Below are 14,255 nucleotides of genomic sequence, written 5' to 3' on the forward strand. Positions count from 1 at the left end.
TTCACACGTGATCAGCGCGCGCAAATTAAAATATGGCGGCTTTTTCTTTGCAGCTGGACCTCGCCATAGAGGTAAATCGTCATTTTCTCGCAAACGAGTATGGTGACCTATCATTCTTTTTCTGTTGTTTTGAATGAAGAAATAAATTTCTCTGTGTAAAATAAATATGGACAAATTCTCAGTGTAGAACAAAAAGCAATCGTCGGAGACGTGAATTTAACAACTGAAGCAATCGTGACTACAATCATGGTGCTATTGTTAGGATTTATATGGTATAAACAAGGTGCTGTTGCTCCTAAACGAACGTGGGGACCCCTCATTTTTATTTCAAAATCTAAGTTCCTATAATATAAACAATCAATAGGCAAAATTTCACAAAAATCTCAGTGCAGGTTCTATTTCAGTGGAATGACCTTGAGCTTGTAAGGGTTTCGCAATTAAAGAAGCCCCCTATATTTTGGGCAGGCAGTACTCTATACTAATTTAATGTTTATTGTAATTATTTTATATATTGTGAGTACAAATAAATGGTTGTTGTTGTTGTTGTTGTTGTACGTTGCAAACCTAACTTGCACGCCCTCCGTTTAAGTTCACAGATTGTAATCCTTAATTTGTGAGTTAAAAAACACACGCCTTTCTTCGTTTCCAGGCTCTCCTCATTTCTGACCTGGAACAGACGTTTGAGTCTGCGCCTGCAGTCTGAAAGTTTTGTTTCCGCTTATTGGCTGCACGCAATAACAATAACAATGGAATATAAAGTTTACAACAAGGATCACGAGCGAACTGCTAACTGAGAAGCTGTTGGTGATGAGTAAGTTTATTTTAGAGATGATAAGAAGGTGCCTTCACTGAGGTATCCGATTAGAGCTCTGTATAGGGGGCTTCTTTAATTGCGAAACCCTATTGCTTCCTTTCCTGCCTGTCTGTGTCCACTTTGAGAGGTGCTTTGTGTGTCGGAAGATCTCCCTGTAGCTTCAGTAGAGAATTGTTGTTGGCAAATCATGCACTAATATTAAATGACATGTCTTGTGCCTACTCTTCTATGGTTTCGTACGTTCCGTTTGTGATGTGGTTAAGTCGATTTTCGTTTCGTGATTTATTTTGGAGATATATTGGATTCATTTTAAGTGCTTTGTGGAGTATTGCATTCCTAACATGCTAATGTACGTTACGGAAGATACAACAATGTAATTAAGACCTTGGCCCTTGAGTACTGTCGTTTACTGACATGGAGAAAACAAATACTATGTTTGAACAGAGATTTAAGCAAGATTTTAAGCAGATCATCGTGTCAAGCTGTGTATAGATAACTAGATTTTTACGGTTAGGTTCTGTGATGTAGCAACCGAAAAAAAGCTTGCATATAGTCTTTCAGAAGAACGATAATGAAACGGCAACGGCGAACCATCCACCAGGGCTTAACATCATAGTAGACATGCTGTAAGGTAACTTATGCCCTCCACTCTTTGGACTAGTTCATGAGATGCGCGTTTTGCTCACGACTGCTGGCATAATCTTGAAAGGCAATAAAAATTAAATGAAAGGGATAAATTAAAACCATTTAAGAATCCTGTGAGTTTGAAAATGATTCTTGTAGTACGGATTTTTTACAGCTGTCCACAACAAGATCATGATAAGGGTGCGACTGGCCCGGCAATATGTCAAAACGTAACACAGTGCTCAGCTAGCAAACCCGCATGATTCTTCGTAATATTAGACCTCTACTTTAACAGCAAGAATAGAAATATTCCAGATCATTGCTGGTTACTTTCGGCATTTTTGTGGTCACGGAGCTAAACATAACTCCAAGTGAATGTCACTTCTCTGACCGGTCACTGAGTTCTCTGTCTTTGTCCATTTCGGATTCAAAGTGGAGGTCCATTTCACCACCGGGAAATGGTCGAATGACTTCTGCAGCAGTCAGCTTGAAGTTAATTAAAGAAGTCTCTTTTAGAAGAGGACTTTTTCGACTTCTTCTTGTACGATTTTCTCTGGCAACTGAAAATCTCTCGCTTCGCAGACAAAGTCTCTGTAGGGAGCACTAATATAATCTACCAAATCACTTGGCGTGACGTGACATCAACGTGACTAGCATTTAGTCTAAACTGTTTTCATTCTTTGGTGGTTTTAAATGATGAACCGATAAGATACAGTTCATAAGGTTTTACAGTTTTTACGCGGTGAAACTTGCAGTTCAAATTTCGTTTAACACTAAGCAAAAAGAACTGTAATGAAACCAAACATGTCATGTTAATGGACAATTGACTATAGAAGGGAGGACCACCAGTTTTAGCTGTCACTCCACGCTTAGCCCTTACAAATTAGATTTAAACCCGGCGCCGGCTCAAAGCAAAATTCTTTTCGTTTTCTACTAATTTTAAGAAATGTGAAAATAGTTTTAATAATCGCTTTAAGCTGAGAAGCATGGTAATCAAGGCATTATTTAATTTTAACGCCAAGTCTATAACGCCGTCAAGACCAAATTAAAACAAACGCTGAATCGAATTTCCTCTTGATGTTTTTGTTCCTAAAGTCTTAAATGGCTTAGGATTATATTTGCTAGTGTATGAATAGTAGATAAAGATGACCGTGATTTAAAGATTTGACCTTCCCATAGTGTTTTGACCAAAGGTTCGGAAATACCTCTCGGCAGACGAGGTGGAAATCATGCATTTGTTTACAGCGCACGAGTTGATTGCTCGAAGGCAAAAACAAACTAAGATATTTCATTTATTTTTGACTGATTTCATAACTCTGTTAGGTTTTAAGTAAAACGTTTAGTGTCGTAGGGTACCTTTGGGTGTATTAGGAACTAAAAAGATCGCCTAGCTGCGTTACTTTATAGAAACTCTATTACTAACCAGCCTCGTGGTCTCCTCGTAGTCGAGCTGGTATTCTTGTTTTTCCTCAGTTCCACCCGTCCATAACGTTCTCGCTGACCATTTTGCTTGCATAAGAGTTTGTCATCAGCAAGTGTGCAAAGGAGTATGTTTCCACTTTGAACTTCATTTTGCAGGATTGTTTATAGTTTGACTCCGAAGAAAAAGTCTTCGTGCAAGCATTGGGCCCTTCCCATGCATACCCGACGGACGACAAATGACCAACCCACACCCCAGCTCAGTATTGAAAGCAATTCAGCAGGACATTTTGTAAAATTTATAGAATATTTGTTGACCGTCCAAGGATTTTTGTCGAAGTTTCTTAAAACCCAAAAGGTTATTTTAGCAATGATCTCAAAGGAAAGACACTTTGCTTCACTCTTTGAAAAGTCTTCTCAAAATGCATCAAACTAATCCATGTACCAGTTCAGTACTGAAGGCTGTTCTGACATTTTGTAAACTTTTTTACCTTAGTCCTAGAATATTTCTCTTGAACCCTGAACGGTTAATTTTTCAATGATCTCAAGGAGAGCACACCTTGCGTTTTTCTTGAAAAGTCTATTTAAAATTTCACCAACCAGTTCAGGACTGAAGGGACGAAGGCAAATCCGATATTTTGTAAAATTCCTTCAAGTCCTAGAATATTGCTTGTAATTTCTTGTGACACAAGTGGTCATGTTTTAGAATGATCTGGAAGAGAAGACTTCTAACTTCACTCTCGTAAACTCTGCTCTAAGTTTCACCAACCAATTCATGTCCCAGTTTGAACTGAAGGCAAATCCCATATTTTGTTATGAATAATTTCTCCAAGTCCTAGGATATTTCTAGTAATTTTTTGTGACAGAAGCGGTCATGTTTTGGAATGATCTGGAAGAGAAAACTTCTAACTCCACTCTCGAAAACTCTGCTCTAAATTTCACCAACCAGTTTATGTCCCAGTTTGAAATGAAGGCAAATCCCATATTTTGTCAAAAATAATTTCTCCAAGTCCCAGAATATTCCTAGTAATATCTTGTGACACAATCGGTCATGTTTTGCAATGATCTCGAAGAGAAGACATCTTACTTCACTCTCGAGAACTCTGCGCTAAATTTCACCAACCAGTTTTTGTCCCAGCTCGTGCTAAAGGCAAATCCCATATGTTGTAAAAATAATTTCTCGAAGTCCTAAAATATTCCTTAGTAATGTCTTGTGACACAATCGGTCATGTTTTGCAATGATCTCGAAGAGAATGTTTCTTACTTCACTCTTGAGTCTGTTTCACAGGTCTGTTCAAAATGGTACCAGCTAATTCTGTCCCAGTTCGTAATGAAGGCAAATCCGATAGTTTGTAAATATTTCTAGTAATTACTTGTAACCCAGACTTATTTTTGGAATGATCTGGAAGGGAAGGTGCGTTTCTTCTCTCTTGAAACGTCTGCCTACTAACTCATGCCCCAGTTCAGTTTAGAGAGCAATTCACTCATTTTGTAAAGTCTCTCCAAGTCTTCTGAGAGTTTTCCTTGAATTTCTTAGTGCCCAAACTGTTAGTCTTCAATCGATTGTTGAAGAGAAAACACCTTGCTTCACTCGATACCGTAGGAATATTGGCCTCGTCTTTCAGGAGTGCAAAAAGGCGATAACTCAGCGTCCTTGATTCCGTTTTAATAATCAATAGTATTTATAGGTCAGTACTTCTTGGATTTCCACGTACACACTAGCGATGTCAAGTTCTACTCGTCAAATCCCGCTTTCCAGAAAACAGTTTTCTACCGCACATTGCAGACTTAAATTTGTATTTTTGACGACCAAACCTCACTGAAGTGAGTGAAGTCGGTGTCAGCTGTTCCTTTCCCATCAATATTTTTTTATGTCGCCAGCACTTCCAACAGTACAACTTGCTTACATTCTTACAGATGAATTTTTATTGTGGACTTCTCATTTCAATCTAAAGTAATATTACTGACATGGATGCAAATATATGTACATCGGATCATATTAACAGGAGAGCCAACGCTACCTTACCTAGTACAAAGACGCGAAGGTACTTACATCTAAACTGTTTGCCCAGTCTCGTCGCGATTCTATCGGCAAAAGTGCCTGCTAAATTATGTTTCTCTTATGAGCTTTTAACGTAAAATAAATTACAACTTCGGCAGCAAAGGAACAGGACAAAATATTTCTACAATTTGTCTTTAATTCCATGTCATGCATTGTCTACGCGTTTCGAAAGGCAACCATAGAAAACCGTTTACTGCGAGGGATTGTGTATCATGTCTTCGCAATTTTGGTTAGCTGACTGGGTTTTACTTTTCTGGCGAGGTTTTTACTTTGGGGCAAATAAGACAAACATAGAGTCAAATGTCACTGCATTAATCATACTTCGACCAGAAATTCTCTCTAAGCGTCCGAATCACTTCATAATTAACTTCATCAACAGTGTTATGAAATTCTATATTTCCCTGAAATATTAATGTGGCTTAAATGTTTGTTTCCTATTTCAAATGATAAAGGGATGTGCTGTCTTTTTTCAAAAGAAAAAGCGAATTAATACTTTGAACGGCTTTCTCTATCTAACCACAAGGCAAAAGGTGGTGCGAGATGTCTGTTTGAAATGAAGGTCGATGAAGCAAACACGCCCTATGATATTCATCATTCATTAGAACAGGTTGTCTTTTCATCGCAAAAAATTTGGGACAGTATTCTATTCGACTAGTTTTTCATTGTTTAACTGTAATTCGACTGGGGCTGTCTATCTTAACTTAGCTGTTTCATATTTGTCAATGGCTAGAATCACGGCCTGATCGAGCGAAATGTACGCTAGCTTTTTAGGGGTAACTCAAAGGGGACCTCTAAAACGCTTCGATGAATACATCAATGGCAAAATTAAAATGTCACTTTCATACTCCTTGCATGTAAAAAGGTCAAGATATTACCAGAAAAGAAAAGTAAATCTGATTTTTTTTTGTTCTTCGACTTAGTGTAGATTTTTTCGATTTACCCGACTTGAATTTGAAAGTGTAGCATTTATTACTTGATGGAAGTGATACGACTGAGGTGTTCAACCTGTGGAACAAATTTACAATTTTCTACTCTCGAAGTTAATTTAGGTTGTTGGTCATATTTTACACGTTCTCTTATTACAACTACAGAAAATGCACCTCAGGGAGAAAGAGCAATTTGCTGGGTCTCCTCAACTGACAGACAGTTTCAATAGTCTCTCTTGGCCGTGGTTGTCACCTCATAAACGGCCAAAACAAGACCATGAACAGTTACTGAATTGTGAAATGATTCCTCCACAGTTTTAAGAGTACGGCAACTCTTTTACCATTTACAGTATGAATAAGCTTGCATGCAAGACGAGTTCATCGATGAGATGGGAGCCGTATAGGAATACGAGTTTCCATAGGAGTTTGTGTAGTCATAAGTCGGTGGGTACTGGTTGGAGAAGTAATTCCCCACCGAGTTGCTATAATCGCTTGAATAACATGGCTGACCTTCGCGGATTAAAACCGGCACCGGCACAGTTCTTGGATAGAGCGAATGTGAGTCTTTGAACTCTCCAGCTTCGGTGGCTTGTTTCTTTTGCTTGTATCGGTGATTCTGGAACCATATTTTGACTTGCGTTGGCGTCAGGTTTATCATTCGCCCGAGCTGCTCTCTTTCCGGAGCTGACAAGTACCGTTGATATCTGAATCGTCTCTCCAGCTCGTAGATTTGCTGTTTGGTGAAGAGAACCCGGCGTTTTCGTTTCTTAGGAGCTTCACTGGATTCATCTCGGTTGATTTTTGGACCTTGCTGTAACACATCGGCACTGCTGCACTGCTCGTTCAACTCAGGATGTGGTCGAGCACCTAATCGAGCAAAAGCGGGTAAAGGCGTTTGATGAGGCTCGATAACACCGATTAAGGGGTGATTTGGTTTTAAACTACCCGCGAGGCGGAGCTGTAGTCAAGGACTCTTGTGATCTACAAGTTTGTACTCTTAACTTAGGTAAGCTATTCAAAAATGCTTGATGCGAAGAAACGGGGCCAAACTGCGGGAAAGAATGCTTCTACAACACGCTTGTACATTAGCTTTCTTTAGATTTTTGGCATAATCATGTCCCCAACGAATATCCCTATCTACAGGTTTTCATCTCTTGTGGCTACCAAAAGTATAAAATTAAGGTGACGCTGATCTTAAGCCTGTTTCTTTTACTGCGATTTTGTTCAGGTTACGCTTTCCGAAATGTCATTCCGTGTTCTAAGTCACGAAAATCTAACGACATACTCTTTTGAGATTTAACACAACCTGCGAGACAAACGAGCGTTCGCCTGAGTGAACTCTCTAGAAAATGGATAAATCTTAGAGGAATCTGTGGGAGTTGGGAAGAGTATTTCAAGTTACAGCCCTGTACCTACCCGAAGTGTTGTCTTGGCTTTGGCCCGATGGTGGCATCGTAGTTATTATGCAATTAGATCCTGTAGATCGATCGGGAGAGAGATTAACACCTTGGCAAATATTAGGAACCCTTGGAGTAGCGCTGGAGCAGCTTTGGAGGCACGATTCCGGGAGACTAAGAATGTTCTTCACGGAAAAAGAAGACATAACGCGAGTCCCGACGGACGGTGCTCAAGATGGCTGCTGGCCTATTGACTGTATACAGATCAAAGGGTAGGTAGGAATGTGTGGGTTGGTTAATGAGCAAGCTTGAGACACGTCATGTATGACTCGCCTGAATTGACATAGAACACATGTTATTATTCACTGTTTGAGGAGAATTTATTTAGGGTGATAAAAAGATGTCACCTCTTTGACATGTACGTTAATTAAAATGATAGCCATTGAAATCTTTTAGACAAAGCAAAAGACTTTATAGGGCTTAAAACGATTCACTTTAACTTGGCCTTTTCTTTTCGGTGACTTGCTGCTCGTTAACAGCGTATCCCAATTAAAGCCTTAATCCCATTTAGAGAGCTGCCAATCGTGCGTTCGTTTAGCTTTTGTGGTGTAATTGAACGATCCCTGACCACTTCCCGTCCCCTAATGCCATTTTCCCTCACGCCTCTCAAAACATTGAATTAACTCGGTAAAGGGAGGCGGGAAAGGTATTGTTCAATGGCGGAGCTCGCGAATTGTTTATTAAATACAGTTAACTGGATTAGCTCTTGAGCAATTAACCGTTTAGAAATCAATTTCTCTCTGTGTTCTTCTGAATTGTTCAAAAATAGTAAGCCTTTTTCAAATAACAGTGTAGGTGTTTAGTGTGTTAGCCTTGTTGCCTCAGTGAGCTAGGATGGGGTTTTCTTTCGTGAATTAAAGGATCAATGATTTTGAATTGCTAATAACTAGAATCGACAAGCTTGACAACTGTGTCTTCCTATAAAAAGCTTCAGAAATTAGATTGATTGATGGATGTTTTTCTTGCCAAAATTAAAATAGGTTCCTTTGTTTTATCTCGACGGGTGAAACTTTAAAATACTGCTGTCACAACAAAGTCGAATAGCAATCTCTTCCCTTTCACGTCGTCTTAAAATCCAAAAACAAAATCGAAACTTAAAAGGTTTTAACAGATTTCGACTTCTCTAATTCCTTGGTTGTTGACAGCTACTTCAGTGCACGGAATCTCAACTTGTTTTGATTCGGAGACGATATTTCAAGGAGATATGTTAAATCGGTTAAGTCCTGTTCTCGACAAATTTGTTTTGGTCAGGGTTAATCTCAAAATGTTTGGCACGAGTTTGAATGGGAGTACCGCCAAAAGGTTGAAAACACCGACCACTACTGAGTAGTTGTGAGAATTTTTTGTATCTCAACCTCCCACCATTTCTGTGATTACTATTTAATGAACTGTAGGGGTGGTCTTGCGTTTCAAGGACTCTCGCACGCTTTTTTGACAATAAAGGAGTCATGTACGTTCTTCAGGTTTGGGTTTTTAAGGGCCATAGGTGCCGTGATTGTTCCCAATAGTGACAGATCTTATAATTAAAGCTTGCCTCTGGCACCTTTGTCATTCTCTGACAGAATGTTTAAAAATGACGGTAGGCATCACCATATCTTCCACAGTTGAAAACACAGGAAACAGCTACAGTGACCTCAACAAACATCCATGCTTGCTACAGTGAAACATAAATGTTTTGAATACCTGTTTGGGGATTACGATCAAAAGTGACAAAGACGTTTCTTTGACCTTGAACAGTTCATGTATAACCTTCCCTTCTGTCACATGGTTTCTCTTCACTGATTTTATCACACATCCCAAAGAGGCACTCGGAAGAAATCTTTAAGTTAAAAGTGGCAAAGATGTACTAGTACTCTCTGCCTGTTTGTTGATTTCGAGGTACGTCGAGAGACATGAAGTTTACTCAAATGTTTCATTGTTTTCGTTACCTTGTTCTCCGTTGTTAATCTAAATCTCAGCTTCATCTCCAAAGGTCATGAGGACAGCTCTTTGGCGTCATCTGCTATCGTTTCTGACAAGTGGTCAGTATTGAAATGACGGTGATTCTACCAACGATTGGCAACATCACGGAATCGTTTTTCACGTCTGAAAGCCTTTTTTCTACAAAACGGGGTTGTAATAGTGTTTGAAATGCTTCTTTTGGGTCATGAGAAACTTTCAGAAAAAAAATCAACGGCTAAACTCGCAATTATTATGAGCAATTACTCTCACTTTGTCTTCATCAAGTTACGCCCCTTGTCTTTGCCTTTTCTAGTTTAAATGGTGGGCAGGACTAACATTTTGACCCGGGCACACAAGGAAAACAATTTGGCGCCTCATCATGACAAGAAGCAGATATTGTCATCGAAACGTCTTTTAAGGTTAAAATCAAAACAAATCAGTGTGTTTTATGGTTTTCGAAAAGATCCCTTGACATTGCATTAGTGATTCGTAAAATCCCCGAGTTCTGAGATTAATGGATTAGTGAGTGGTTGAATGTGCGAAAATAAAATTTGGCCTGATTGAGGAGAGTTGTTTGCAATTTGCACGTTAAATTGATTCTTTTATGTAGTCTAGGCACTTATTGAAGCACGTTGCAAATTCCTTCGTGGGGGCCATCTTCGATGTTTGCTGGACCCCATGGATCCTTCAGAGTCATACATGATAGATAATACAAAACTAATGATTTGAAACTTTTCTTCTATTAGTTTTAAACCTCGCGTAGCAAAGACTCTCCGATACGCGATTCAGTTACAGGCTTCAGGCTAAATGCCGGCTTTGCTGTTCCTTCAGGGTCGTACATGATAGATAATGCAAAACTACTGATATGAAACTATACTTCTATTAGTTTTAAACCTCGCGTAGCAATCAGACTCCGTTAAGCGGTTCCCTTACAGGCTTTAGGCTTAGTGCCGGCTTTGCTGTTCCTTTAGAGGTATACATCATAGATAATACAAAACTATTGATATGTAACTATAGTTCTATTAGTTTTAAACCTCGCGTAGACACGGTTCAATTACAGGCTTCGGGCTGAGTGCCGAGTCGCCTAACAAATTTGGAGGTGTGACGATGTGAAACCGCACAGACGACATAAACCCGTGTATAGTTATTTGATAAAAAAAAAAGTCTCGTCCGAAACGTTAAAAACAACAATATTTAAAAGCGGTTCGACGTATTCGACGAATTTATTCGTTTTTATTATCTTAGACTCCATATTTCATCTTTCATCGTGGTCACCATATGTTGAATTTTTATCACATTCGTAATGTCTTTCCTCTTTACAGGCTGTTCCTGGAATGGCATGCGAAATATTTTCTGTTATCGTGGACTAAAATAGGGTCCATTACACTGTTCAGACAAGTCGTTTTAGACAATACATATGCATGAATTGAACATCGTGAAGAATCAGATTAGTCAAGTAAGACAAATAGCTGATTGAGGCCATCGACCCAGGAAGATAACGAACCAAACCCGTGATATGATAGGCCTTAGAAGTCAACCAATCTTAGAGAAAATGAGGTCAGAGAAAACGGGTGCTTTGGTGATTTGGTGATTTGGTGATTTGGTGAAAGGCGCATCACTTAATCAATCTTTACAGGCATCTTAGTCGTTACAAATGACAAGAAGAAAATAGGAAGCGTGTAGATGCAGTAAAACAGTTGCTTAAAACTAGGATTAATTTGTGCCATCGGACAAAAACCACAAGTTGATCTTAAAGATCGTTTCCTGCGGATATAAGAGTGAGGTTTTGAAATATTACAATAAAAAAGTTCATCATTAGACTGTATAGACTTATAGATCTAACTTCAATTTAATCAAATCTACGAAGACGACTCCGCGAAGAAAGTTATCTCGGGGATCCCAAAAACGAAACTATGCCAGTCAGCCTGACAGAGGCCGTCTAGGTTACATTCTTTTGTTGAGAAACTAATTAACTCTAGTTCTTCTTATCTGCCATTCACGTTGGAACACTGCAAGAAAGTTATCCTCATTTAGTTGTCAAGACGTGGACAGCTACTATGTTGTAATAAAGTTCATCTTTTGTTGTGGACCATGCGGGTGGTCTTTGCAAGCAAACACTTTGACGTTTTCAATCAAGTGCATACAAGGAAACACACAGAGCTAGCAAGTCGATGCTGTGTACGTGATGTTACTGAAAAACAAATCGTGAAATATTCATGTTAAAACGCACAAAACAGACCCTTTGTTGATGACTTTTTTAATGTATTTCTTTCTTTGTTGTTTTGTACAGTGCTGCTATTCTTTAGGTGAGAAGGGTAGAACGAAAGGAGATTCGTGACACTGTACTTTTGTTTTCAAACTCAACTAATAATTTTTAAGAGTCTGATTTGAAAGTTAATTTCCTACAATAAAACTTTGAAAGCTTTCCGGTCGAATTCAGGTGCTTTCTTTACTTTATTTTAAGACTTCTGCAATAAATGTGTTTATAGATAATGAAAACTTTAACTTTCCTTTTAATGAAAAAAGGTCATGTCAAAAACAATATTGCAAGTGAAACAAAAGTAAAAAAAAAACATATGACCTTTCTACTCCCAAGAACATCCAAGTTAGAATAGAAAGAAATCAAATGTTCCTTTGCAAAAGTAAGAAAGCATAAGTTTTTCCACAAAGGTAAACACATTAGGGCTCATTCCACAGGCTCAAATGTTAGTATCGCCTTACGGAACAGCATAACCGCAAAAACTACCGCATGCAATCGCTACTTAAGATTTCATGACGACTCAAACGCCAGTTAGAATCGCCTTGTACAACGTTTTAAATAGCAGCACATGAAAAGTCTGTAAGGTAGCTTTCATATGAGTGGTCACACACTAGGGTTTTATTCAGAGAGCTCAAAGTTAAACCACCTGTGCAGCATAATAATAATGCCTATTGGCTTCCAGATGAATGGTCACACAGTACGATTTTTTTCCACAGACTTGAATGTTACAGTGACCTTTTACAGCGTACAGGGTCACATGAAAGTGCTGCTCATGAGCTTATATAAAAATGGTCACACACTAGGGTTACATCCATAGCCTTATAAGTTAGAACCACCTTATACAGCATAACCAACAGTACCACATGAAAGTACTGCTCAATAGCTTTTCATTTGAATGGTCACACACTAGGGTTTCATTCACAGGCTTAAAAGTTAGAACCACCTTGTACGGCATCATAAACAGCACCACATGAAATTACTGCTCAATAGCTTTCATTTGAATAGCTTTCATTTGAATGGTCACACACTAGGGTTTCATCCACAGATTTTATTTTAGAATCGCCTTCAGTAATTAACTCAAAGTTTAACTCTAGAAGTAAAGGAATAATTGCTAGAAAAACGTCTGTTTTAAGCGCTTCAACGAATGTAGTATTATTTCCAGCACTTGTGGTATCAAAAATAACTGTTATCTTTTAGAAGAGGCTCCAAGCATGTGTGAAAAGACTGAAATACAGCCGTTCTGTAATGAAAACGCTTGACATAGCTATTTCCAATCCAGCTGTCGTCATCCACGTTGTCTTGTGACACTTTGAATTGCCCCTCTGCTTGACTGATATTGGGACAGTTTTTCAACCAAAAACATGTGATTTATTTCCCTCTCTGACGGTCCGAAATACGAGCAGCAAGTCATTTAAACCAGCTTCTCAATATATTTTTAAGGTAAAATAAAGAGTTATTTAATAGGCATTTTCATTTCTACTTGTCAGCTCGAATTAATTTTACACTTTGAGAGTATGTATATTGGAGGTAATATTTTTCTCAATTCGAACTGGCTGCACTGACTTTGATCTTTTTCTTAATTACTTATCCCCAGACGTTGACAACGCCCAGAAATTTTTACAGCAAATGGATATCGCATATTTTTTTTTTTTTATTAAAATGGTAACGGAAGTTTTAATGTGAAAATAAAACCTTTGGGTCGCGTTTTCTCGCGGCAATCAACCGGCTGAAACAAAAAAACACTTTCTCATTAAGAGGAAGAATTAAAATTGTTTCGCGTTTGTAATAAATGTCTCTTTGTTTAATCTGCCTTCCCTCACCTGTGGTGACACACACGAGCAATGTGTTAACTTTTTATTCGTTTTCATTCAATCGATGAATTTCACGGATAACAATACGAGATGCGCGTGGCAGAACACAAACGAAGCTGTCATTATCGAGTTATAGACGCCCGGTAGATGAAAAACACGCACTCTGACTGTCAAACTAGTTTTATGAACTGGAGCTAAAACTAATTAAACCCCAAGCAAACTGACCGCCAGTTTCATTCAGTTGAAAAAAAAAATGTGACACTTGACATGCAAGGAACAAAGGCACAACCAACGCTTTTATGAGCTCTTGGATTCTTCAAGTATTGAAACATCAATGTTGTGGGATATGCCATTTACCTAACGTTCTAATTTGTTCTAATGTGCTTCCGACAGACAGACAAAAAGTGTTGGACGTATTATTGAATAGCAGGGTGTGTGTTCATTTCCATTGTGAACAGATCCCGGGTTCTCACAAGAAATCGGCCACCATCAACAAACAAGTGAAACAAGGGGAAGTGGAAAACCTTCACAGTTAATTCTGTCCACAGAAAGTTGTGATGGCCATAGAAAAAATATCACGAATGCTAAGGACGCGTTTTATTGCGCAGATAAAGCTAGGACAAAATGGATAAACTTGTCAACTGGATATGAACCTGTATGTGCAAATGTGTTCCGAGTAAATACAGCGACATATTGCTTGATGTCTTAATTACTTAGTTAAACCTTATTACGCTTGGATCGGAAGCAGTCATCACTCTATTTACTTTCAATTCCAAACTCTGCCAACTTGAAGGGAATCGTTATTTCCACGCTAGGAAAATATTCCAAAAAAAAAATTACGATCGTCTTCTTTTTTTTTTCTTGAATTCATAATTTAGGTATTTGTCAAGTGTTTTATCTCTTGTGATCTGAAGGAGAAAAATGAAAAGTGATGCGAGCCC

The 14,255-nt window shown here is 38.5% G+C and overlaps 1 protein-coding gene across 1 annotated transcript; it reads right to left on the reverse strand.

Annotated features, from left to right (window-relative positions):
- Positions 1-693: 693 nt before the first annotated feature.
- LOC145469888 (homeobox protein Nkx-2.2a-like) lies at positions 694-13,138 on the reverse strand. Its single transcript, XM_081453697.1, has 2 exons — positions 7,262-13,138; positions 694-6,712 (listed from the first exon to the last, which is right to left on the reverse strand). Exons 1-2 carry the CDS (start codon positions 7,446-7,448, stop codon positions 6,183-6,185), a joined length of 717 nt encoding a protein of 238 aa, XP_081309823.1. The 5' UTR covers positions 7,449-13,138; the 3' UTR covers positions 694-6,182.
- Positions 13,139-14,255: the final 1,117 nt, after the last annotated feature.

The sequence above is a fragment of the Orbicella franksi genome, chromosome 15 (genome assembly GCF_964199315.1).
Source record: "Orbicella franksi chromosome 15, jaOrbFran1.1, whole genome shotgun sequence".
NCBI lineage: Eukaryota > Metazoa > Cnidaria > Anthozoa > Scleractinia > Merulinidae > Orbicella > Orbicella franksi.

What these genes read in the sequence shown, in the direction of transcription:
- LOC145469888 (XM_081453697.1), bottom strand. Translation starts at nt 7,448, where the DNA reads ATGTCTTCTTTTTCCGTGAAGAACATTCTTAGTCTCCCGGAATCGTGC. An exon ending in AAGCCAAGACAACACTTCGG is followed by an intron (nt 6,713 to 7,261) that starts GTAGGTACAGGG and finishes TTGCTCGATTAG; the next exon opens with GTGCTCGACCACATCCTGAG.